Here is a 24,245-nt window from a genome sequence, read left to right as displayed (position 1 = left end):
CAGCAGATTGATTATCAGGGCCTTTATTTATACTTAGGAGTCATAAGCATTTCTCCAAATTTGTTATTTTCACAGAGTTGAAAGATGTTCCCCAATTTCTATACATGCAAGTGCAGACATTTCTTTTTTATTTTCTTTTCTACTTTTCTACAATTAGTACATTTTTATGTTAGTTTTTAAAATTCCTGACAAATCTTTGGCCAAAGTTGTCAACATGGGACCTAATGATTTATTTGAATTGCCCTGGTTCAGCCTGGGAAGGTACTAATGAGTAGTAAGAAACTTTTGGCTAGAAAAGAATTGTTCGCAGTCCTCAAGTCAATAGAAAATGCAGTTTACTACAATTAACGGAAAACACCTAATACCAAGATGACTGAGTGAGAAAGGAACTCCGTGAAGCCCTAATTCCTTTCCAAACAACTAGAAAACCACCTCAGAAAAGATCTAGGAGGGAAATAGCTTTCCAGCATGTCAGAAAAGATCTGTCTCACTGGGGTGAGAGGGCAGTAAGGTCCTCCAGGCTCTGGGGCAATCTATTAGCTAGACAAATGAGTCAAGCCCCACCCCAGTGAGCCCACTCCCAGTATGAGCCACCCTTGACTCCATTGCTGACCAGTAATGAAGGCTTACCCCATGAGTGGTCAACAGCCCACCCCTGCTCCTGAGGTCTGTCATATTTCCATAGCTACCCAGCATAGTCCGCCCGTGGGCAGACCAGCAACAAGATTTCTCCTCCAGAGCCTTCTAGCAGAGAGGCCCTATTTCCATAGCTATCCCAAAGCAAGAACCCACCACTGGGGCAGGCTAAACCCCACACCCAGGGAAGGTCAACAAGAAGATCCCATCCCCTACTACAAGCCAGAAGAGAAGCCTACCCTCCAGTGAAAGTAATTAGTTAAGCCCTAAAAGCTCATTGAACTAACAATGGTAAAATGTAATGAGCCAGAACTCTGGAGAAATATACCTGAGGCAAGGATTCTTATAATAAGGTGTTAACTCAGTGGAATTGATAAGACAATGGTTATCTAGTTTAGCATGGTGATTAATAGTTCTCTAGTTCAATATGATTGATTTAATCTTACAACAAATAATGGTTCCCTAGTGATATAATGATTGACTTATACTCAGTATGACGAATGGATTTAATTGTAATAGAATATATAAACTGGGGACAAACTCAGCCACAGAAGAGAAGACTTAACCAGCCTCATGGTGGCTCTCCTGTCTTCATCACTTCTCCACTAAGACCAAGGACATAAGTTGGGTCCCAAGATTCTCCAGAGAGCTAGTCTGGACACTATATTTTAATCCACCCTGGTGTGGGGGTTCTGGAAAGCAATGGTACATTTTGTTGTCCCAACTTGGGGGTTCTATAAAGCATGACATTACATTGAAATGTGCAGGCTGCTGACTGGCTGATTGACTGAGACTGCTGACGGAAGACTGGGAGACTGAAGGAGACAGTAAAGACTTTGGACTTTATCCCTGACTATTCTCGTGGTGATTATTCTGCTGAAACCAAAGCTGGTCCGGAGACCTCCAGAAAACTAACTAGAACATAACATTTCTTTAGATAATCACCAAAACAAAAGAAAACAGGAGATGTAGAGGGCAGGAACTCCAAAAAGGTATACTTAAGGATCAGTATGATTGATTTAATCTTAGAACAAGATGTTAACTCAGTGGAATTGAGATAATGATTCTCTAGTTTACATGTACTTAATATTAAGTATAGTTCTACAAGATTGACATCTATGATGATGTACTTATAATAGAATATATAAGAGCTAAGAGATCTGGGAGGGAAGACAGACTCTGAGATAGATGGAGAAGACAGAGGACTGGAAGACTGGAGGACTGGAGGACTAGAGGACTGGAGGAAAGACTTGAAGATAAAGACACTCATGGTGGCTGTCCTGTCTCCTTCACTTCTCCACTAAGACCAAGGCCCAACTGAAGGTCCCCCAGAAAGCTAGCCCAGCTCCAGGCAAAGGAAACAAATTGAGAAGGAGATAACAAAGACTTTGGACTTTATTACTGACTATTCTTGTGGTGATTATTCTGCTGAAACCAAGGCTTATTTGGAGGACCTCCAGAGAGCCAGCCAGAATATTACAGTAAGACCCTGAGCTCCAACACAAAAAACTTGGAATACTGAAGGATTAGAAAATTACAAGAAGGAAGAATAAATAAGCAAGAAAATAACAACAACATAACAAAAAATGAACTTGACAATAGAAAATTACTGTGGTGACAAAAAATGATTGAGGCATTAATTTAAAAGAGGACAATAGTGTCAAAATAGCCTCAAAGAAAAAATGTAATTTAGTATTAAAAAGAATTCCTGGAAGTGCTTTAAAAGGATTTTTAAAAAGCAAAATTAGAGAAGAAGAAAAAAATGAGAAAAGAAATGAGAGTAATACTTAAGAATCATGAAAAAGAGCCCACAACAGAGGAAAATACATACAAAAATTAACTGAGAGAAATTAACTCCCTACAAATTAGAATTGGCCAAATAGAAAAGGAAGTACAAAAGCTGACTAAAGAGAATAATTCCTTTAAAATTAGAATTAAGCAAATGGAAACTAATGATTCTATGAGACATCAAAATATAGTAAAATAAAATCAAAAAGTTTTTTAAAATGAGAAGAAATTGTGAAATTTCTTAGTGGAAAAACAATTGATCTAAAAATAGATTCAGGAGAGATAATATAAAAATTTTTGGACTACCTAAAACAACGTTCAGGAAAAAAAGACATTATCAAAGAAATTCTTTCAAGACATTATCAAAGAAAACTACTCCAATATATTAGGACCAGAAGTCAAAACAGAAGTTGGTAGAATCTACCAATCACCATCTGAAAAAGGTCCCAAAATGAAAACTCCTAGGAACATCATAGCCCAATTACAGAGCTCACCAAAGAGAAAGTACTGAACGTAGTCAAAAAGAAACAATTTAAATATTATGGGGCTATATTCAAGATTACATAGGACTTGTCAGCTTCCACATTAAAAAATAAAACAAACCGAAGGGCTTAGAATATAATATATTGGAAGGCAAATAAGTTAGGATTATAATCAAGAATCACCTACCCAGCAAAACTGAATATCAATTTTCAGAGAAAAAAATGGATATTTAATGAAAAAGTAAACAAGAAAAGAAAACATAAGAACTTCAGTAATGTTAAACTGTTTAGATTTCTATATGATAATATATATAACTCAACTTTATTACTATAAAATCAGTTAGAAGGAATATATGTAGACAGAGGGTATAAAAATAAAGTGATTTTGATGGCATGATACCCCCATCAAAAAATCCCAAAATAAAGGGGTGAGAAAGAAAACTGCACTGGAAGAAGAAAGGTGGGGGGAGATTGAATGAGGTAAATTATCCCATAAAAAAGAGTTATAAAAGCTATTATAATGGGGGAAAGATGAGAGAGATGGAGGGCAAAGTTTAAATCTTGCTCTCATCAAACTTGTTTATAAGGGGGAATAATATTCATACTCAGTAGGTACAGAAATCTATCTTATCCTATAATAATAAGAAGAATAGTGATAATAGAAGGGGGAGGGGAGATTGATCAAAGGCAGGGAAGATATACTGGAGAAGATGGTAATCAGAAGGAAAACATTTATGAGAAGGGAAAGGATAGAATTGTAAGGAAGGGATAAGTAAGGGAAAAACTGCATGGAAGGAAATACATAAATGTGAATGGTATGAACTCACCCATAAAATGGAAGTGGATAGCAGAATGGATTAAAACTAGGAGGAACAAATCTGTTGAGATTCCACTGGCAGATGCCTAGTTGTTGAAAGCCTAGTTACAATGATTTTTTCCTTATTGACTTTAACAAATTATAGATCTATCAAAGAGTGAAAGAAGTATTGGATTTGAACCCTGAATCTACTATTAAATTTTGTGTGATCTTGGGCAATTAGTCAATCATTGAAACTCTATGAGCCTCAATTTCCTTCTGTATAAAGGGAGGTTATAAAACCAGATGAGCTCTGAGCTGATCCTTTCTTGGTCTAAATCTATGATTCTCTAAGGAATGGAATGTGGGCCAAGGAGGCTGCTGCTGAAGATCTTATGTTTTGGAAGACTGTGGAGGGATTTGCTCATTTGTTCTGTTTTGGCATATCATTCCTGATGATAGTTTGGAAATTTTGAAAATGTTGGAAAATATAGTCATTATATTCAATTTGGAGGTAGCCCTTTAAGCTTGGAAGAACTAAAATAATCATTTAAAAACAACCCTATCTGCTTTAGTGGGAAATACAATTAGGGAACTCATGTCAAGAAGTGATACTTAGCTATTTAAAGGGATTTTGTTGGTTGGGTTCTTCCTGTGGTCTAAGTCACATTCCTTTCTCATCTTGTTTGATTTTTAGTTATATTTTTATATCCTTCATATAAGGCCCTCCTCCCTCTCTCAAATCATTGGCGATCTCTACCAGATTCTTTGTATAAAGAATTCTATACCTAGCTAATAATATTATCTAGCATAAAGAGTTGTGGGGATCAAATGATCTAATATATATTAAGAGCTTTTCAAATCTTAAAGTGCTGTATGCATGCAAGCAATTATTATTGTTGTTAATTATTAGTCCCCAGCCCTATTAATCATAATCATAATTATCATTATGTAAAACAGAGGTGTCAAACCTACTGCAGCTAGAAACACTCCTTAGTGTGGCTGAAACAAATTAAACTGTTTGGAGAAATATTTAATAAAATAAATAAAAATATAATAAAACATAGATAACAAAACTAAGTCATATGCAGTCCATAGAGTATCATATATACAAATTAGTGTCACCTGTTTCTGAGTTTGACAACACTGAAATAAAACACATTGAAAACATTAAAGCACTATAAAAATAGAAATTCTTACTGTTATTTCCATCTAGTTATTCATTCACCATCTTTGAATATAGTTACATAACTAATTTCATTTTCCAGTTAGACATATATACATACATATAGATACATCCTTTTTTTTTTTTTTTCCCTTTGCAAGGCAGTTGGGGTTTAGTGACTAGCCCAACAGTTAGTAGGTATTTAGTGTCTAAGGTCAGATTTGAATTCAAATCCTTCTGACTTCAGGGCCAGTGCTCTATCCACTGCATATCTAGCTGGATGTAGGTATATCCTTAATGGAGCCTTCTAGGATACTTATTGATACTTATCACTTGTAATGGAATGCAGCCTATTTGTGCCTATCCAAGCTTCTGGGGTTACCTGTAATTATGTTTTTTTTTTTGAGATTTGTTATACTTTGATTTGAAGCCATATAGCATCACCAGGAGAAGTGATACATGTTGAAAATGTGAGTGGTTCCCCAAATTTGCTTAAGTGAATTCACGAATAAGAAAGATTCTTTCCAGTCTAAAATGGGAAAAAATATATATATATCCTAGCACTGATCTTTTCCTGTGCACTACTACACCTTGTGCACTTGGCCAGGGGAGTATAGGGAAGGACACTGAGCCTGGGTGACTGGAAAGCAGTCTCAGTGTATTTTAATGAATGACCACCAATATTCATGAACTAGCTCTATGACTTCATGGAGCTGAGTGGACATCTAGTGGTCATGATAGGAAAAAGCATGGGACTGTATACTTCACTTCCTACTCTCACAGAATAATAAAATGTTAAAGCTCAAGAGTTTTAGGAAGAGTCTAGTCCAATATCCTCTTTAAATATAGGGAAATTGAAGTTCAGAGAGGTAAGATAATTTGGCCTAAGTTCCAAAGCTAGTTCATTCTCTTGAAACAAACATTGGCATTGACCTAAGGAAGCCAGAAGTTTCCCATGAGTGCTCATAATAAAGATGGCAAGGAAGGAGTCAGGGTTGAGAGGCTGAGAAAAAAGAGAATTACTTGCAGGGATAAGCAAAGCTCATATTTCTCTTCTTTTTTATTTTCAACTCTCCCTCCCAAAGTCCACAAACAGTGATTTCAAAAAAGGAACTTTCAGTTAATGAGATTTTATCTCAGTGTGATAACAGAAGTGAGTATATAGATGCAAATGGGCTAACTCCTAAGAGGTTATGTGGTTCCTCCTCTCCTCTTCAGGACTCTCCAAATGATAGAATCTCTGTTTTCCAAGATAAAAAGTTAATCTTAAATGCTACTTGATATGAAAAACTATCCCATATGAATTGTATACTATTTTGTACATTATGATTTGCCCAACTTTCTCATATTGAATATCACTGGAGTATTAGTATCCTCATTTCACAAATGGGGAAATGAGACTCAGAAAGGTCTATACTTGGTCAAGGTCACAACTAGTATAGTTTTGAGTAGAGATTAAAACTCACTTTTTTTTTTTTTGGTTCTTAACCCAGTACCCTTTCTATTATATCATATTACTTTCTTGGTAGTAACATACTAAAGAGAAAAATGAAGGGTCCAGTCTTATCTGGAAAAAATTCATTTTAACCATAGTCAGAAGAGAACACACAGTAATTACTTAAAATTAGTCATTTTGTGATGGGTAGTGGTGGTGGTGATTTGGATGAACTTTAAAGTTCTGGTATCAAGCAGAAATGACATAATCTTTTTATAACCTACAGCACAAAGCAGTCACACGATCAAATTTTCACTAGTAGTGATCACATGAGAAATTTGGAGCAGATGATCTGAGTTTGCACTAAACTTGCAAAGATCTGGAACATCAAGCCTCTTTTCTGTGAGGTATTTGTCCTGATTGCATTATTTAGAAATTGTTAAGGAATTCAAAAGACTGAAGGAGAATTTGAGCCCAACTTCTAGGGATATCAATATTATATGCTATAGGCAGAAGTCCACTCGGTGCTTAGAATTAAACAGATGGTATCATTTGAAGTTTCTGCTACCTTCCTCAAATACCAGCCCCTGCCATAAGACTTAAACCTCAGTCTGCTATTGGCAAGTTCAATGAATACCGTTAGGCTGACTTTGAGAAGGTATTGTGCTAGGGTCTAATGCTTAGGAATAAGGGGGAAAGGAGTGGAAATGTATTATGGGAGTACACTTTAGGACCAATTAAGACTTAGAGCTTCATGTCTATGAAGTAGTACAGTATATCAGGCTTATTATGTGGATTGTGGGCATTCTCTTGCCACTTAAACTGTGGGTAGGTAGCTTGGAGGAGTCACTTAGATCTTCCTGTGCACACATCCCTGCCCTTGAACTGCATCTTGCCTTAGAGTTTAAACCTCTCTTCAGAGGATAATAGAACACTAGCACTAGAAATCACCCAGTCCACTCCTTCCATTTGCTAGGTGAGAAAATTGAGGTCCAGATAGATGATGTAACTGGCCAGAGGTCACAGAGTGTTCATTAGTGGAAAATCTGGGACTTAAAACCAAGATATCCTGATTTGCAGCACAGATACCTTTTGAGCATACTGTGCTGCCTTTAAATGTTTTGAGATCGAAAAATTTAAGGACTAAACAAAATCTCTTATCCTCTCCTTCCTCATCTAGATTCTATGCAGAATTGTGCTGGAGCCAGCTCTAATCAGCCTAACTTTTAAATTTTCATTGTGAACATTCACCCTTCAAAAAGTAGTAACTGCTCCAAATGCTTGATTTATTGTTTTGTCAATTGTCTTGACTTAAGAAAATGTTAATAATGCAATTTGATGACTAAACATTTACTACTACATTCCAATATTGCTTGAGTTTCCCAGAAGGTCTTTAGAAGACTCACTGAATTAAATCATTGACAGATTAGAAACCTAGTAGTCGTAAACTAACAACAACACAAACTGACGTGTAGAGCACTTTAAGGTTTCCAAAGTGCCTTATATTCATTAACTCATCTGAGCCCCACAAAACTCCTGATTCTAACTAATAATAACTGATATTTACATGACATTTCTCAATGTGTATATAGTGAACTTGTATACTTTTTTATATAGTCTACATCATTGTCATCACTGCTAACATTTATAAAGTGCAATAAGCTTTTCAAAGCAATATATATATATATATATATATATATATATATATATATATATATACATATAAATCTTATTTTATTTTCACAATAGCTCTACAAGGTAAGTACTATTATTATCCTCATTCTACTGATGATGAAACTAAGGTTGAGAGTGACTTGTCCACAAATAGCTAGTTGGTGTCTGAGGCAGAATTTGAAGCTAAGTCTTACAAGTCTACTACTGTGACACATTGCTGCCTGCTGGAATAACATATACCTTTACTCAATGAATGAGTACCTTGGGTTAACTGAGGCAGCTTCTGGAACTAGTTAAACCTCTCCTTATTTGAAATACTGAGAGTAGCAATTTATAGGGAATATTTTCTTTATTCTAGCTACTGAGCTGTGCAGTAGTTCTGGGATTTCTTTGTAAGACCATCTTGAGAGCTATTTGGGACAAATGAGACATTCTCATGGCCTGTTTCCAGCAAAATCTCTCAAGATTTGACAACCATAGACAGTGATATGCCTTTTTTGCCCCTGAGGCAATTGGGGTTAAGTGACTTGCCTAGAGTCACACAGCCAGGAAGTGTTAAGTGTCTGAGGCCAGATTTGAACTCAAGTCCTCCTGACTTCAGGGAGGGTCTTTTCTTTACCCACTGCACCATCTAACTGCCCCTAAATGTACCTCTATTTCTTTTGTCTAAGGTCATGAAACTTCTAGGCTTGTGGGCTGGGACAGTTTTATCTTTACATCCTGATACATACATAACATAGTGCATTTTACTTTTTCTGTGGGTTAGGTCATGAGGGTCTGGGATTTCATTGCCTTGAGAAACTTCTGGTGTGGAAATTCCCTCCCCTGAAGCAGATTGACAACTTCATTGTCTCAATTTTGGAAAGTTACTTGGGGTGCCAAGATCTTTGTATTAAGTAGGTACTTAATAATTTAAGAAAAATTAATTCAATTCCTACTTCTCTTCATGGAGAAATCATGAGGGTTATTAAGTTATATACCATGATCTTATTTGTAGACTACACTAGACTGGGAATTAGGACACTTGAGATTTTAATCTCAATTCTAATATTAACTAGGGAAGTTTCTTCTGTTCTTTGGGCTTTGGTCTGTTAATGAGGGGTTAGATTAGATACTATCTGAAGATTCTTTCATTTCTAATATTCTGTGATTCTTTTCTCTCCCATGTAAAACCCTTAAGAGCCCAAGATCCAAGACAATTTGTTATTTACTCAGTCCCTAAGGACTTTTGCTCTTTGAGCTTTCCAAAGTTTCAGCACATTCTCAGGATCTGGGTTCTTTTCTTTGATGATTCAGACGTTGGCTTCTGAGGTTGGATGATCTTTTTTTGAACACTATACTTCTTATTTCCAGGCTTCAACTCACTTGTAGGTGGAGTGATGGGATTCTCCATTCTTCTCAGTGCAGAAGTGTTCAAGCACAATGCATCTGTCTGGTACCTGGATGGGAGTATAGGAGTGCTGATTGGCCTGACCATATTTGCCTATGGAGTCAAGTGAGTTGAGTTCTACATCTTCTCATTTTTAACTTGTTCTTCAAGCATATTTCTCCATCATCCTAATCCCCCCAACCATTCTCCCATTCTATAGCCAGGGATTAATAAGTAAATTTAAGAATTTAGCAGTATTGATTCAGGGGCTTAGGAGAGCTTATATTCTATAGTGGTCATAGTGGGCTTAAGTACACTGTAATAAGATACTGAATTCCATAGTGGCCATAGTGGGCTTAAGTACACTGTAATAAGATACTGAATAAGTACATTGAGTAAGATACTATTTATTCAAGTTGTCAAACACAGTGGACATCACTCCTTGAGAGTATACCTGTCTCCTCATGATGACTTGATCAGGGTCACATAGCTGTAAGAATACAGTCACCTCTCACTAAGCACCTAACTGGGGAGAGTTAGAGTCATTTTATCTAATGATGTGGAAGAAAAGTCATTATATTTTTTCAACAGCTTTGGATTTGTCATTCGAAGTTGCAATTTCATTTTGAATTAACCATTTCTAATGGCCATTAAAAAAAAAAGTCAGTGATTCTAAACTTGAGGGTTTTACCAGATGATGATGATTTATATAACAAAAATATTCAGACCACTTTACCAGTTCAAACAGTAGCCAGACTGATTGGTGATCAGGTATTGAAGTGCCCTTATTTTGGTTTTCTCTTTCAGATTACTCATCGACATGGTGCCTCGAGTGAGGCAGACCCGCCATTATGAAATGTTCGAATGAAGGTAGCTGGTGGGGGCAGAGCCAGTGTCCCATACCCTGCATCAGTAGCATGAGGACTCTCAAAAGTACAGGCAAATGGTGCCAACATTATTTAATGGAACATCCAATTTCTTTTTGGGTAATTTTCTTTTGTAAAGTCTTCTGACAGGAAGTAGATCCATCAAAACAGATAAGTCTGTGCACTGCTCATTTCCTCAGTACCACAGGCTCCCTTTCCCTATTGAAGTGCACCATTGAACCATGCACAGGAGGGAGAGATGAGGTCTTGATTTTCCAACCCTAACCAGTGGACACCTTTTCATTCTCTAGAGTGAAAATCTTTTCATGGATAGGATAAGACCTCTACCTAGTAACTGAGGCTCATTTCACAAGAGTTCTACATAGGACTTAGGAGCTATTTCCATGCAGTGAGGCTAAGGGGACCCATAGCTTTCTCCTACCCAGCTGATCCCTTGAAAGACATCCAAGTATGGCCCTCTAATTTCTAATGTATTTAATTGGTTTCATACTGTTTTACTAATCTTAAATCTTAACCAATTAGTTTAAAAGAAGCTACTCTATTTTTAAAGTAATTAGTGACACGTGTATGAGCTTTGCATGGACCAATCAAGCACATGTTCCTTTTCAGTGACCTTAAGAACTTGAAAGCAATGATTAAAATGGATCCATTTTTTTGAGAAGTAAAAACTGAAGTCTTTTATTTGTAAAAAAAAAAATAAAAATAAAAATTATATATATAATCTATATGCATATATCTATATGCCCTGTTAAAAATGGTAAATGGTATATGATGGTATGTTTGTGATGATATACTCTTCTCTAAAGAGCAGGATGTTTTCAGTTGTGCAATTTGTTAGATTAGTCTCTTCTGTAAAAATGTTCATCCAACACAAGGCATTCTATACCTCTAGCACTGTTGCTTCTTCAAAGTAATGGTGTATGATCAATAAAAATGTCTATTTTATATGGTATGGAAAGATAATATTTCAAAGTATTTTTTACTCTGCAAGTGTGAGACTGGTATTTTCCCTGGATGATGCTTTTCTTAACTTTTTTTTGGTTTATAATTGCATTGCTGTGTTAAAAACTCAATGGAGATCTAGGATACCTCTGCAACTTTGTTTTAAAGTTGCTTAGAGTTATTGAAAGATTATGATCTGCCATGAGTCACACAGGTAGTATGTATCATATAATTATAGGTCTTAAAGCAGAATTTGAACCCGAGTCCTCTTAATACTAAATCCGGTCCCCTATTCACTATGCTATACTGCCTTTCTAGATAGCATTTATAGAGGAAAATAGGTAGAGTCTGCCCTACATAATCCCTAGTCTTGTGTACTTTTGTATTCTAAGTTATTGGTGGTAAAGAGGAGGGGTATATGTGATGGTAGGGAAAGCATTGATTTAGTGCCTACTATATACCAGGTACTCTCATATTTGTTTTTCAAAACAACTCTATGAGCAGTAAATGCTATTATATCTTCAAAAATTGATGATTTGCCCAGCCACCTAACTAGTAATTATCAGGGACCATATGTGAAATCAGGTCTTCCTGATTCAGATCTACTGCTATATTCACTGAACTACTTCATTGCTCTTAGCAATAAGTTTCCTCTTCAATACTTAAAAGAGAGTAGAAGCAGGAAAGATACATTGAGATGAAAAGGACCATTCCTTTTAACATTAACTAAATGGTTGCTGAGATCCCTTCCAACTCTTATATTCTGTGATTCTGGGATATATAGAACCTGAAAGCTCAGAGATTGTATAAGAAGGCCAATGTAACTCTCCCACCAACCCATGTGATTTGGTGTAGTTGATCTATAAGCACACCGTTTTTTGTAAAAATGGGGTAGGAAGTTGTAGTGTTCAATACTTTATTTTCTCCAATGCTCTGCTAATGTTACCTTGGGCTTCCAAAGCTAATATTACAAACTCTAGACTTCTGGTTTATTCACCCCTAACATGAAGAAATTGGATTATTCATCTATTCAATGGTCTAATGAGACCACACCCTTTCTAGTTGAGAGGGGGTGGGCAAAGGCACAAGCTTCAGGTATCTCCTCCCCTTAACTTCTTGCATCAAGGTTCATCAGTTGTCTAGGTTTATCTGGACTATTTGTTCCAAAAATGAACTTGATGCCCTAACAGACTATACCTTAGTCTCCACAGACCATTCTTGAGGTTTTGCCAGCTTTTTCTCCGTAACTTCGAAAGCAAATCAAAGGTAAAAGGACTTTAAAACTTCTTTCTAGCTCTGATCTTTATGAAAAAATACAGATGAGAATTTCTATTCTTTAAAGAGCTACTTTTCTCAACCCAGATAGGTAATAAAAATAATTATTTACATTTTAGAGAGAAAGGGGGAAAAGGGAAGAAACATTTATAAAGTGACTACTATTTGGCCCTTTATTCCCTTCAGTGATGGTGCCTGGTCTCAAAGGAGAACTAGGTTAATTAATATACCAGGCTCACCTTTTAGGTACTAGGCTAGTTTATTTTTAAGAACAGTTTGTATAGGACTAAGTGTGATGTGTCTGTGTGCATGAGAAAGAGAGAGAGAGAGACAGAAAAAGAGAGAGAGAGAGAGAGACAGAAAAAGAGAGAGAGAGAGAGAATATGAATATGAATATGAATTTTGTCTTTCCTGGATTATTTTACAGGTTGGTATATTATTATATAAAGTTCAAATCACAAAACAGCTAGATTCCCTAGTGCCCTTTTAGATACATGTGGAGAGAGAACATACAGTGGCATGTGGTCTGAAGCTGGGGTAGGGAAGAGTAAAGAGTACCCCCAATGAATACTTTAAATCATAAACCTTTGGTTGCCAACAACTACTTTCAGTGGATTCTATTTTGAACAATTAGATAGAAGTCAAATGAGTGCTGTATGTAGGTTTCACCTCCAAACCAAAAAATGAGTCCCACCAGTCACACAAGAAAAAAGTTTATTGAAAAATAAAGTTCTCCCTAGTTTTCTCTACAACAGTGAAAAACAAGCATTGCTTTCTATGCCAGTAAAGTACATTCAGACATTTACACTTTATTTTTAGAATCCCGGACTATTAAACCTCAGGAACTGAACAATAGGAAATAGTTGTAACCAGTATTTGGTGAGCTGTGAGCTGCTTGAAGAGTATAGTGGAACACACCAGTCTGCATATTTAAACTAAGCTTAAAAGTATCAAGGTTATGAATTCAAACTATAGTGAAAGGGATGTTACATCCTTTGGCATCACAAACCCATTGCTTTTAATACCTGGGCAGACTGGTTAAAAACAAAAACAAACCCCCAAATTTCATGGATTCCAGCTGTCCTGAAGTTTGCTATCTATGACTGATATCAGTTGATTCTGAGGTACATGAAGATGGATGGCAGAATTTCATCTAGCTAGACCCCCTTTAGACTATGGGTTCTCCATTGTGCCTCAATTACAAGCCTTTGCCCATAACATTTTTGACTTACATATCTTTCTCCTCTCTCCCATTCTTCTAAAAGCACCATTTACAAAGGTAAAATTGGCAATATCAGATATTGATTTTCTGATATCCTTCTAAAAATAAATGTGGCTCCCCTAAAAGATTCTTCACTTGCCTACAAATCCCCATCCAGTAGGTTGGGCTGACTGTCCAAGTTCAAGGTTGGGATGGAATACAAAAATGTTCATTTAGTTGAAGATGCAGTCAAGGTTTTTATATCAAGGGATTAACTGGTGTTTCTATATCTTTTAATTATAATCATATGAGGTGGAGCCTGAAACAGAAATAGCTTTTAAAATCTAGATGTTCCTTCATGAGCATTAGCAGGCAGATTTATCAGATAAGGAAAATCTAGAAAACAGGGAGAAAAAAATGAACTGGCATCTCAATAACAACTGATTTTCAAGAATGTTAATAACCTTGTCTAGTTCTTGTCCTATTTGGAATTATGCTTTGGAGAGGTAACATCCAACATTATGTTTAACATCCAACATTATGTTTATACCACCTTTAAAGGCAATTTCCAGAATCCAGTCTCCTTTGGGACCTGAGCAACTACAAACAAAACTTTAGTTTCCTTAAGTTTGGTGCCAAGACCATGAGATGACTAACAACCTAGAATCCAATTATGGTGATATGACTTCTCATACTGGGTACTTATGGATTCCCCCCATCCAGCAGGGGGCAGTGGGATACCCTAAAAAAGCAGGGAGAAAGAGATCATCTCTATATTGAAAATCCGAAATATAATAAAGTCTCATTTATTTGAAATTCAGCAGGGAAAGCTAAATCAACATTGACTGAAAAGGTGCTTTTCATTCAATATACAACTTCTACAAGGCAGAGGATACTTTAAAGATTAAAGAAAAAATTTGCAAAATGGTTTTGAAAACAACTTATGGGTGAAAGTCTATCTGTGTACAAGAGAGACCCATCCCCAAGTTCTTGTTTCATTTAGGGCTGATATGCTAAATATTTCAAATGAACCAACCTGTTTCAGGTCACAAAGTATTAGAAACCCCTCAGTTAGAATTTATATTAGCAAAGTCAAGGATTTAGGGCAATCTAGATGGATAATCCCTACTAAGTCAGTCAAGAATAGTATTTTCATTTAGACACTTTCAGATTAATATATATGGAGTGTATTTATTGTTATTGTATTTAATGTTATGGAAGAGCCTTTAGTGTTAAGGAATCACTTGGTCCTATATAACTTTTTGGAATGAACCACAGAGAAAACGTGGCCTTTTAGCCATTGAAAATCTGGTTTTCCATTTCCCTTGGTGCCAACAATAATCAAAGACAGTTTACTTCAGCTGTGGGAAATTGCTAGCTTCTCAAATTACATGAGAATCTATTTCCATTTGTTTGTCTCTTCCAATGAAGATGCTTTATAGCCATACAAGAATGGATGGGGCTTGAAGAAAGCTGTTAAATGAATTTAAATATGCTTTTAATTAATAAATAAAATAATCCAGGCTTAGGATAGAAACATACACAATAGAGCCTGTCGTTAAAAAAAAAAAAAAAAAAAGCAATTGTCTAACAATTGAGAATTTTTCATGAAAACAAACCCCTATACATTTATGGGGAAAGCCAAAGAGTTTCTCTCCCAGGTTTAGCCACAATCTAGTATTGTGAGAGAGGGTAAAATGTTGAGGAAAACCAGCCAGGCCTTTAGAAATAGTCCCCAGGAGAATGACTTAAATTGGTCTTGTTTAAAGATCATGTAATTGTAAACATTTTCAGCTAGATCCTTAACTCTTTAGTATTCTTCTAAAATTCATCTGGAAACTCATTGAAGGGTTGAGATAAATCTCTACTTCTACTTTATAAAAAATCATTCTTTCCTTAGGTCTTGCAAATACTTAAAAAATAACACTCCCTGACCCCGGAAGTTATTCTTTTTCCTATTATGTAGCCAATAAGCTAATATCTTACAGCCAAACTTTGAAAATCTTAGTAGATCTGAGGTTGATCTTTTAATGCCTATCCACTCAAAGTAGCCATTTTATAAAGGTCATGCTTTGATCCCCTGGAGGGGGTTACCCTTTCTTCGTCCTCTCACCAGGAGATTGAGAATTAAATATGAACTCCACTTTCTCACTCAAGGTTCTCTTGATGAGGATATTTGACCAAGGGGAGACCCCAGAGAGTGAACATTTGGAAAGAATGATGACAATCAATTTTTCTCATATATTTTTTTTTCCTGCTTTGTTCATTTGTGGGGACAGAAAGGGCATTTTGAAGAACACATGCTACATATATCTACATTTAGAACAAGGTAGAGTCATGTGGCAGAACTAGTGTTCCATTATACTCCTTCAAATAGCATCTGGCTCCCAACATATAACCCCAAAGAAAAATGAAAAGGCACATGATTTAAACAATAAATATAGCCTAGGAAACAGAATCTGACATTTCTAAGCACGAGGCCACGTTCAAGAAAGGAACAAGTTATGGGCAGCAGCAGCAACAAAAAATCTAAGTAAAAATGCAGAAAGCCTCTTCATAAATGTGCAAATCAAGTTGCATATATGAAATAAATGAGGTTCTTATTGGCATTTAAAAACAGTGTCTATTTCTCCATTTTACCTTTCAAAGGTAAACTTTTTTTTTTTCTGTTAACCATCTTTAATAAATTATGTTAATTTTTTTCCTTAAATTTCCTAAGACCCTAGGATCACCATGAAAAAATCAGAAGTCACTTGGAACAAAAAAAGATACAAAAAACAGAAAGGAAAGTCTAGGAGAGCTATGCTTACAGCTTAGGATAACATTGGTTATGCTTAGGGGTTTGCATCCCTTCCCCCCTCCCCCCAACACACATTATCAATGACTACAAATTTGCTTAGGATTCCATCTAGGCCCGCAATTGGCACAGACACTAAAGTTAAGGGCAGGGATCTGAAAACTCCCTGCCCAAAAGGGTGGGGGGGAGGGGCCCTTCTGACTGTCCCTCCCAAAGGGCTGATCTATCACTTACAACATAAGTCAACCCTTTTGCCTTTCCCAGAAGGGGAGGGTGAGGAAGGGAAATAACAGAAAGTTGTCACCCATCTCCTTCAAGAGCCAATTGACCGCATCTTGAATGCTCTTGAAACTCGGCTGATTCCAGTTCGAACCTTGGTCCTCATGAAGGAGACATAGGTCCAAATCTCATGCCCGGGTAGGGGAAAAGTACCTCGGGCCACTCGCTGGTTGACCCCGAGACTCCCAGGAAGGTTACAAAGCTAGTCCTCACAACAACCCTGTGAGGTAGGTAGTTCAAGTATTGGGGTGCCAATCAGACAGCGAAGGCTTTCCCAAGGTCGCTAAGCGACAAACGGCGGAGCTGGGACCCCGACTTGGGCCTATTCAGCCTCTGACTAGTGCTCTTCATTGTAACGCTCTGCAGGGTGACAAAAAGAGAAGGCAAGAAATCTCCTCTCAGACCTACATCCAGTGTGTGGTTGGGGATTAAAAAAAAGGGACTGGAATCATTTCATCTCAGAATTTTCAAAGCAGCAGCGGCTTCTCTCGGCTGTCGGACAGCGGGCGCTACCCTAATGAAAACGGCACGGAAGCGCTGCGGCCGCGTGCTGGCGGCCAGCTTCATCCCCGGCCCAGAAAGGAGAACCGCGCGGGGGGGAAAAGTGGCAGAGCGCCGGGAAGGCCCGCCTCCGCCTCCCGTCAGCAGGGGCGCCCTCTGCTGGCCTCCGCGCAGCACTGGCGGCCGCCTGGCTTCTGGAACAGGACGCTCACTAGATGGCAGTGTCAGCTTGTCTACGGGGCGGGGAACTAGCGGGGAGCCGAACAAGGCAAGCAGCAGATGGTCCCACCTTTCCAATGTAGGTGCTAGGGGCCTGACGTGTCACAGCGACGGGGGCGGGGGCGCACCTGCACAGACCCCCAGCTGGACGGTGCACATTTATGCCGAGGGATTGATCCCTCCCGGGCGCGGTATAACCCTCAGCGCAAGGCCCAAGCAAAGCAAAGCTGTAACTTAGGCTCCTCCGTTAAACGCTGATGGTGGGGATCTTTTCCTGCGACTCCCCAGGTCCGGGTGTGGGAGCAGGGAGAGCGAAGAAAGCAATCCAAACTCTGATTCTCCGGCAGCCCACGCAGAGCTGAGGTCATCCATTAAAGGAATAGGGTCACAAAGGCAGAGGGAAATCAAACTTTGCCGACACAAAGGCTCATTAGCAAGGGTTCCTTCCCTTTTTTGTCTACTAATTCTACGAACCACAGCAGTGGGCGTCGAGCGTACAGAAGCCAAGCGCTCCCAGAATGACCTGAGTATTTCTAAAATCTGAGTGGCAAGGACAGTCACATCTGTTTGTCCTGCTGAACTAGTCACAAAGAAAAGCCACTTTTTTTGCTTAGAATTCTTAGAGCTCCAATGGGAAATGAGAGATAGGGAAGGGACATCTCACGATGTTCCCAAGGTCCATTCTCCTTTGACAAAATACACTTAAACTCTTTCATCTTCCCATCAGGAAACATAAATTCAACAGCACTTTATTTTAGACACTAAACTGTCAACCAGCCATATGGAAATTCACAGAACTTTGTGGGACCATAGTTAATTCAGATAAGGAGAGAACCAGGGACCATCTTCCCTTCCCAACCCCACTTCAGAGAGGTTGGTGGCTTTTTTAGGAAACTGATAAGTTAATCAAAACAGCCAACAGTGTGATAAAGAGCTGAATAGACTGAACTTTTGGACGAGAGGAGATTCCTAGGGCTAAATAAGGTGAAGCCCTCCTAGATGTATACAAGCAAAGTTACCTCTATTCTATTCATTCATCCTTTCCTCTTAGCTTTGCAACAAGCATCCACAAAGAGCTTTGCTTGATTCATAAAACCAAAACAAAATTCCACCATTCAAGAACTCTCCAAAGTGAAGACTCAGGTGGAATCATTTACAATCGTTGTCTTGTCTTTCTTCTTTCCCTTCATTGTAATACTAGATGCTATGGAAAAAATATCACCCAACCTGAATCTTTAGAATATGTTGTGATCAGGAGGAGTAAACAGATTCTTTTCTTTCTTGATGTCATAACATAACTCCTCTCTCCATACGGTTTTACATCAACTACTTCCCTCACAGCCAAAGGCTAGTTGGTCTTTAAGTCTTAGGGTGGATTTTTTAGTTTCAAAAACCTTCTCCTCTCCCACTCTATTTAGTAAATTTTAGGTGAAGGGAAAGTATGGCAAACTGGCAAGCTAACATTAATATTATTGATACAACATTGATTCCTTGTATTGTTATATATATATGTATATATTACTGGAGCTGAAGGAGAAGAGAGATCTTTCTCTGGTAAATTTGCACCACCTGATGGGTTTGGGCTCTAGATCACGGGTCACTCCCCAAGCACTGCTAATCTCAAACATAAAACTGATGCTTTTCTCAATTGCCTGAACCATCTCTCTCACTTTTGTGGAAGAGATGTCCAGGAGAGCAGACTGATGCCTTGGAGTGTACCATTTGGTTTTAAACAGCAAAGACTTTTGTCTGTTCTACAATTTGTCACTTTTTGGGAACCTTTTCAGTGTTCCTCTCAATCTAATTCCTTGACTACAACTGTACATCAAAATCTTGGCACTTCCTTCCCTTCCTCTGCCATCCCAAACTCCACTGGAATGCTATTTAGTGAAAGTGGAAGATGGACAGTTGAAGGGAAAAAAATGCATTATTCATTCCCTTCCTTCCCTAACCCTCCCTAACCCTCCCACAAATAAATAAGTTAATGAATTTAGGAATTTTTCCCACACAAGATTCTTCATAATTATCTTAACTTTTTTTTTTTTTTAATGAAGCATGGAACTTCATGTATTTTTACCCAAGAGCAGCTGGATGGTTCTGTAGGAGTCTCACCACAGTTGCTCACTGAAGAGTTTTTTTTAAAAATCCCAAACATGAAGAAGTCAGTCCACTGCACTGTCTGTCTCTATTTTGTTGCCCGTTAGAACTTCATTATTGTTCCGTCTGTAGCAAAACCAAAATCTAAACTAAAAGGCCAAAGAGTTCTGGTAGTGGGGCCAGTCCTTGTACTACTTTCTCCCTTCCCGCCTCTAGCCATGTTCCTTCCCAGTTGAATCAGTCGGGGCCTGGGGCTTGTGCTGCTATAGGCAGTCTTGACAGAGAGCTACTTGGCCTTTGATATAGTCCCTGCAAGGGCATATTCTCTTGTGCTTGGGGTGGGCTCCTGCACAGCTGAACAGCAACAGATCACCTTGAAACACACAATGTTTTTTCCTGTCATCATAGGAGGGCACCAGGATGTCATTGGCCAGTTCTGTTGTGTGGCACACCACCTCGTACCTGCAAAGGAAAGGACAGGGAGACATGGAGTTTAGATTAGGGCTGGAGCTGTTTGCCAATAGTGTCCTGGAAATAAAACTTTCCAGGAATCGGATTGCTTTGTGGGACTGTTGGTAAAGGTAAAGTATTCCATACAAGCCAGAGAACTGGGGCTCAGGGACCAGGGTAGCTAGCTGCTTACCACTTGTATGGCTTAACTTCTTCGAGCCTTCAATTTTTCATTTGGAAGAGGAGGAGGCCGGATCAGATGATCTGTAAGGAACTTTTAAACCCTAAATCCCATGGTCTGGTGAGGGCCCCAGTCACAGAACTTGCCAAAGGTAAAAATCAACTAAACTTAAGTAAAATATTGACTATGAACAAAATCCAACATTTTTGACTGCTCTCAGTTGCCATTGGTAGCTTTATGCTGGACATTATGAAATATACAATAAGAAATATTTTGTATTAAAGACTCCTTTTGGCTCCCTCAACTACCAGAGAGCACAGTGGAATATCTTAGAAAGCAAGAAAGATTATACTATTTTTCTACTGAAAATATGAAATATAGTAAAATTTTACTTATTTGAAATTCAGAGGGGCAAGAGTAATTTTGGCTTAACTACAAATATGATGCAGTGACATTTATTCTGCAATTATTCACTCTATCAGTTTTCTGATTCTTTGCTGAAACTGTTTCTGAAACTCTGAGTGAGTATCTTCTTTTCTGTTTTATACCTCTGAAATTCCAGTCTTCACTTTAAACCTAATTCTAAAATGCCACCTCCTCCAAGAAGCTTTCCTTGATTCCCAAGGTAGGAAATTACTTTCTCCCTTGTACTTCTATAGTACTTCATTGTTTAATTTATGAATGAACTTAAAAATCTACATATGTAGGTTTTACCTTCCCAGAAGACTATAAACTTGCTGAGAAAAGGAAACATTTTTTAATTTAACCTTTGTATCCCTTAGTTCAGTACTGAACATTGTCCAGACTGGGCAGTGTCTGACATAGGCACTTAATATTTTTGTTGTTTTTATTCATTTGTTTCAGGCATGACCTTAGTTGGAATTTTCTTGACACAGATATTAGAATGGTTTGCCACTTCTAAATTTCTAAAACCATTAAATGACACCCAGGATCACACAGCTAGTAAGTGTCTGAGGCCAGATTTGAACTTCATCTATTGTACTACCTAGGTGCTGTAATAAAAACTTATTATATTTATATGTTCACACATTCACACATTTTCTAATATAGAAACATCATGGCATAGTAGATAGAGAATTGGTTTAGAAGTCAGAAAGTCCCAGTTCTGTTGCATGCTCCCTCTGTGACCATGGTTGAGAGGATATTGGTAAATCTGTAACAGCATGCTCTCCTTCCAAAAATATTCAGGACACACTTTTTAGTTTAATCTTCATCATTAACACTCTATTAAGTCTAGACAATTAACAAAACAATAAATCAAGCCTTGATTTGTAGCATTTGGTGATTTCCCAGGTGTAAATGCTCACGATGAAAATTTAACAATTTTTTGAGTTGGCTCCAGCACACCCTGGATATGGCACAAGTCACTTAACCTTTCAATATTCTAGGCAACTAGAAGACTATAAATTATAAAGAAGGTGCCAAACTGTTCTAATAAGATGGTTCCGCACCTGAGAATTCTCTAAATAAGAGAAATCACCAGCCCAGGCCCTATTCCAAACTCTACATTATCTGACTGATATTGTAATGGTATATAGTAGGCACTTAATGCCTACCTTATAATGTTCTATGGAAAAAATTTGGGTAAGAAATTAGTATAATTCCTTATTCCTGCTTAGGTATATCAGGTGTTTGAGGTTCTTCTATCCTTTCTTTTAAAATGATGATATGAAGCTATGTTCCAATGGTAAGTCAACTCCTTCCAAAACATATGGCACCATGTAGCTGGGCTATCACCTCTTAAAAACTCTCAAAGCCAGCTTCTACTTCATGACACTGGAAAATACAACTGCTTATAGAAGGACTTTCTATACTCATTTTCTGGAATCTTCTATCAAACCAAAGAAACCCAGATCAGTCAACGTGTGTTAACGTCCTTCTTATCCAAATCTTATTTTCTTTTTTTTTATTATGTATAACTTGCTAGTCCATTTAAATGTATAGGAAAATTAAGTAAATTTCTTCCCCCGCCATGTGTGTATACACACATATGTACATATGCACATGTGAAATCATTCTATAGATGATTCTTCTGATCAGTTCTTTCTCTGGATGCAGATAGCGTATTCTTCATATTTATTTCATAATTAATTTAGATATCTATAATGATCAAAATGACATATTCACTCAGAGTTAATTAAGAGATATAGGAATATTTCTCAGGAGGACATCCTAGTCTCTTATCTCTAAGTAGCCATTGCATAAAGTTTCAAGCTAGGGGCACAGAGGAGTTTTGTGACCTCTTTTCAACTCCAAACACTTTCAGCCTTGGAAAGTCAAAGAGAATAAAGGTCATCTATCAGGAGGGGAACAGAGAGGAAAAATGGGTTTTACCGATTTCCTAAAAGGGAAAAAAATAAACTGGAGAGTTTTTGGACTATACAAATCATAGTGGATCCCTATTAACTTCTGAACTTGGATTTTTTTTTCTCTTTGTGATGGGAAAAAAAAGACTAAAAGCATTTCCTAACCTGAAGGTTACTCAGAAAAGGGGTGTACAAGGATGGTTATATTTTGGTAGCTCTTAAAAATTTCCCAAAACTGTCTCTCCAAGTTAGCTCTTACCCTGCCAATAAGAGGAGGATCTTACTAAAGGATGTTCTGAAAAACTACAAAGGATTTTGAAGCTATCTAGAGTTACCCCTTATAAAGAAACCAAGTTCTGGGGAAATTAAATAAAGTGTCTAAGGTTACACAGATAATAAACAGCAAAGATGGATTGGAATCAAAGTTTTCTGACTTAGGTTCATTGGTCTTGAATCCAGTGTTCCTCCAACTGTACCATATTTTCGTCTTTGTCCTCAATTTGTCCCAAATGTATGGAGTTGGCTGATATAAAAACAGAATCTAACAGTGAATTCAAAAGGAATAAATGACCCCTTCTCTGAGGGAGGAAGGAATGAGAAGGAAGTGGCTTCACTATGGAGACTAAAGGCTGGGACCCACCAGGCAAGGTCAATATCCCAGAATCAGTTCAAAGTTTTAGATAACCTGGATCATTCTTTTAATATTAGACTTGAAAGTCTGAAAATAAATCTATATGGGAGAAATTTATATTTAATGGGTGGTGCCCTAAGAAATAGCAAATGTACTCAAGCCAGATTGAGTCTACTACACTGGGTCTCATTATCTATGACACATCCTGCCTTAGTGTGGGATTCTTTATTAACATGGGTTTGTCTTGGATACCATCCATAATAATTTAGTTGTTGGAGGTACTGGAATGACCTCACTATTTCCTGGTGTCATCTACCACCTGGTTCCATGGTTTAGAATCTGACACAGCATTAAAAGAAAGGTTCTTGGATGAAGGCTCACTATTGGGCATGCTGCTTCCCAGGATTAGGCAGTTGGATTTCAAGACCAATAGCAATGGAAGACAATAATAATGCAACTAAGACTAGTATTAACTAATAAAGATGACTTCAAACCAGTTTATATCTATAGGGTTTGACACATGGCACAGAGAAGTTCATAGGGACAATGGATAATAGGCAATAAATGCTTTGATAAATTTCTGCAGAGGACTCTTAGGGAAATAAGACTGTATGTTTGGCTACATAACTCACTGTTATCCAACTCCCCTTCTTTCTATATTAACTACTAATTAAGAGTTCCTTGCATTTACTATCTCATGTGTCTTCCTAAGGACTCTATGATTTAATAAAGCACTTAAATCATCATTCTGACTTTAAAGATGAGGCAACTGAGGCACAAAGGCACTCTCAGAGCTATACTTAGGGCCTAAGTATATTGAAATTCCACTAAAATTCCTCCCTTTCCATTACCACATACATAAGCTCTCATATGCTAATGCATGCATGCATACACACACATTCCCCCTGGGTATATACAATCTCTTCACAGTAGCCTCTCAATACACACTCCTCCCTACCTCTAGCCACCAGCAATCATGATCAGATATTCCTGTAAGACAGAGGTTATTTTTCTGGAGCTGGGACCTTTTGCGATAATTGACATTTAGGCTAACTTTAACAGCTCTTAGAAAAACAAAGAGTCACTCTCAAATATCCTGTAAGATATTGGCTT

The 24,245-nt window shown here is 37.7% G+C and overlaps 2 protein-coding genes across 4 annotated transcripts in view; one reads left to right on the top strand and one right to left on the bottom strand.

Annotated features, from left to right (window-relative positions):
* The window catches only part of TMEM163 (transmembrane protein 163), a 295,636-nt gene extending 284,441 nt beyond the window's left edge, over window positions 1–11,195 (top strand). Inside the window, exons 7-8 of the mRNA XM_051985777.1 lie at window positions 9,330–9,471; window positions 10,153–11,195. Coding sequence (XP_051841737.1) covers window positions 9,330–9,471; window positions 10,153–10,213 — 203 coding nt within the window. The 3' untranslated portion in view covers window positions 10,214–11,195. The remainder of the gene's footprint in view (window positions 1–9,329; window positions 9,472–10,152) is intronic.
* A 1,951-nt stretch (window positions 11,196–13,146) lies between these two features.
* Window positions 13,147–24,245, bottom strand: part of MGAT5 (alpha-1,6-mannosylglycoprotein 6-beta-N-acetylglucosaminyltransferase) — a 376,800-nt gene continuing 365,701 nt past the window's right edge. For all 3 annotated transcript variants that reach the window (XM_051985774.1, XM_051985775.1, XM_051985776.1), the window contains exon 18: window positions 13,147–20,005. In XM_051985774.1, coding sequence (XP_051841734.1) covers window positions 19,807–20,005 — 199 coding nt within the window. In that variant the 3' untranslated portion in view covers window positions 13,147–19,806. The remainder of the gene's footprint in view (window positions 20,006–24,245) is intronic.

This window comes from Antechinus flavipes, chromosome 3 (assembly GCF_016432865.1).
Source record: "Antechinus flavipes isolate AdamAnt ecotype Samford, QLD, Australia chromosome 3, AdamAnt_v2, whole genome shotgun sequence".
In the NCBI taxonomy this organism is placed as follows: Eukaryota; Metazoa; Chordata; class Mammalia; order Dasyuromorphia; family Dasyuridae; genus Antechinus; species Antechinus flavipes.
This window is presented reverse-complemented; position numbering and strand designations above follow the sequence as displayed.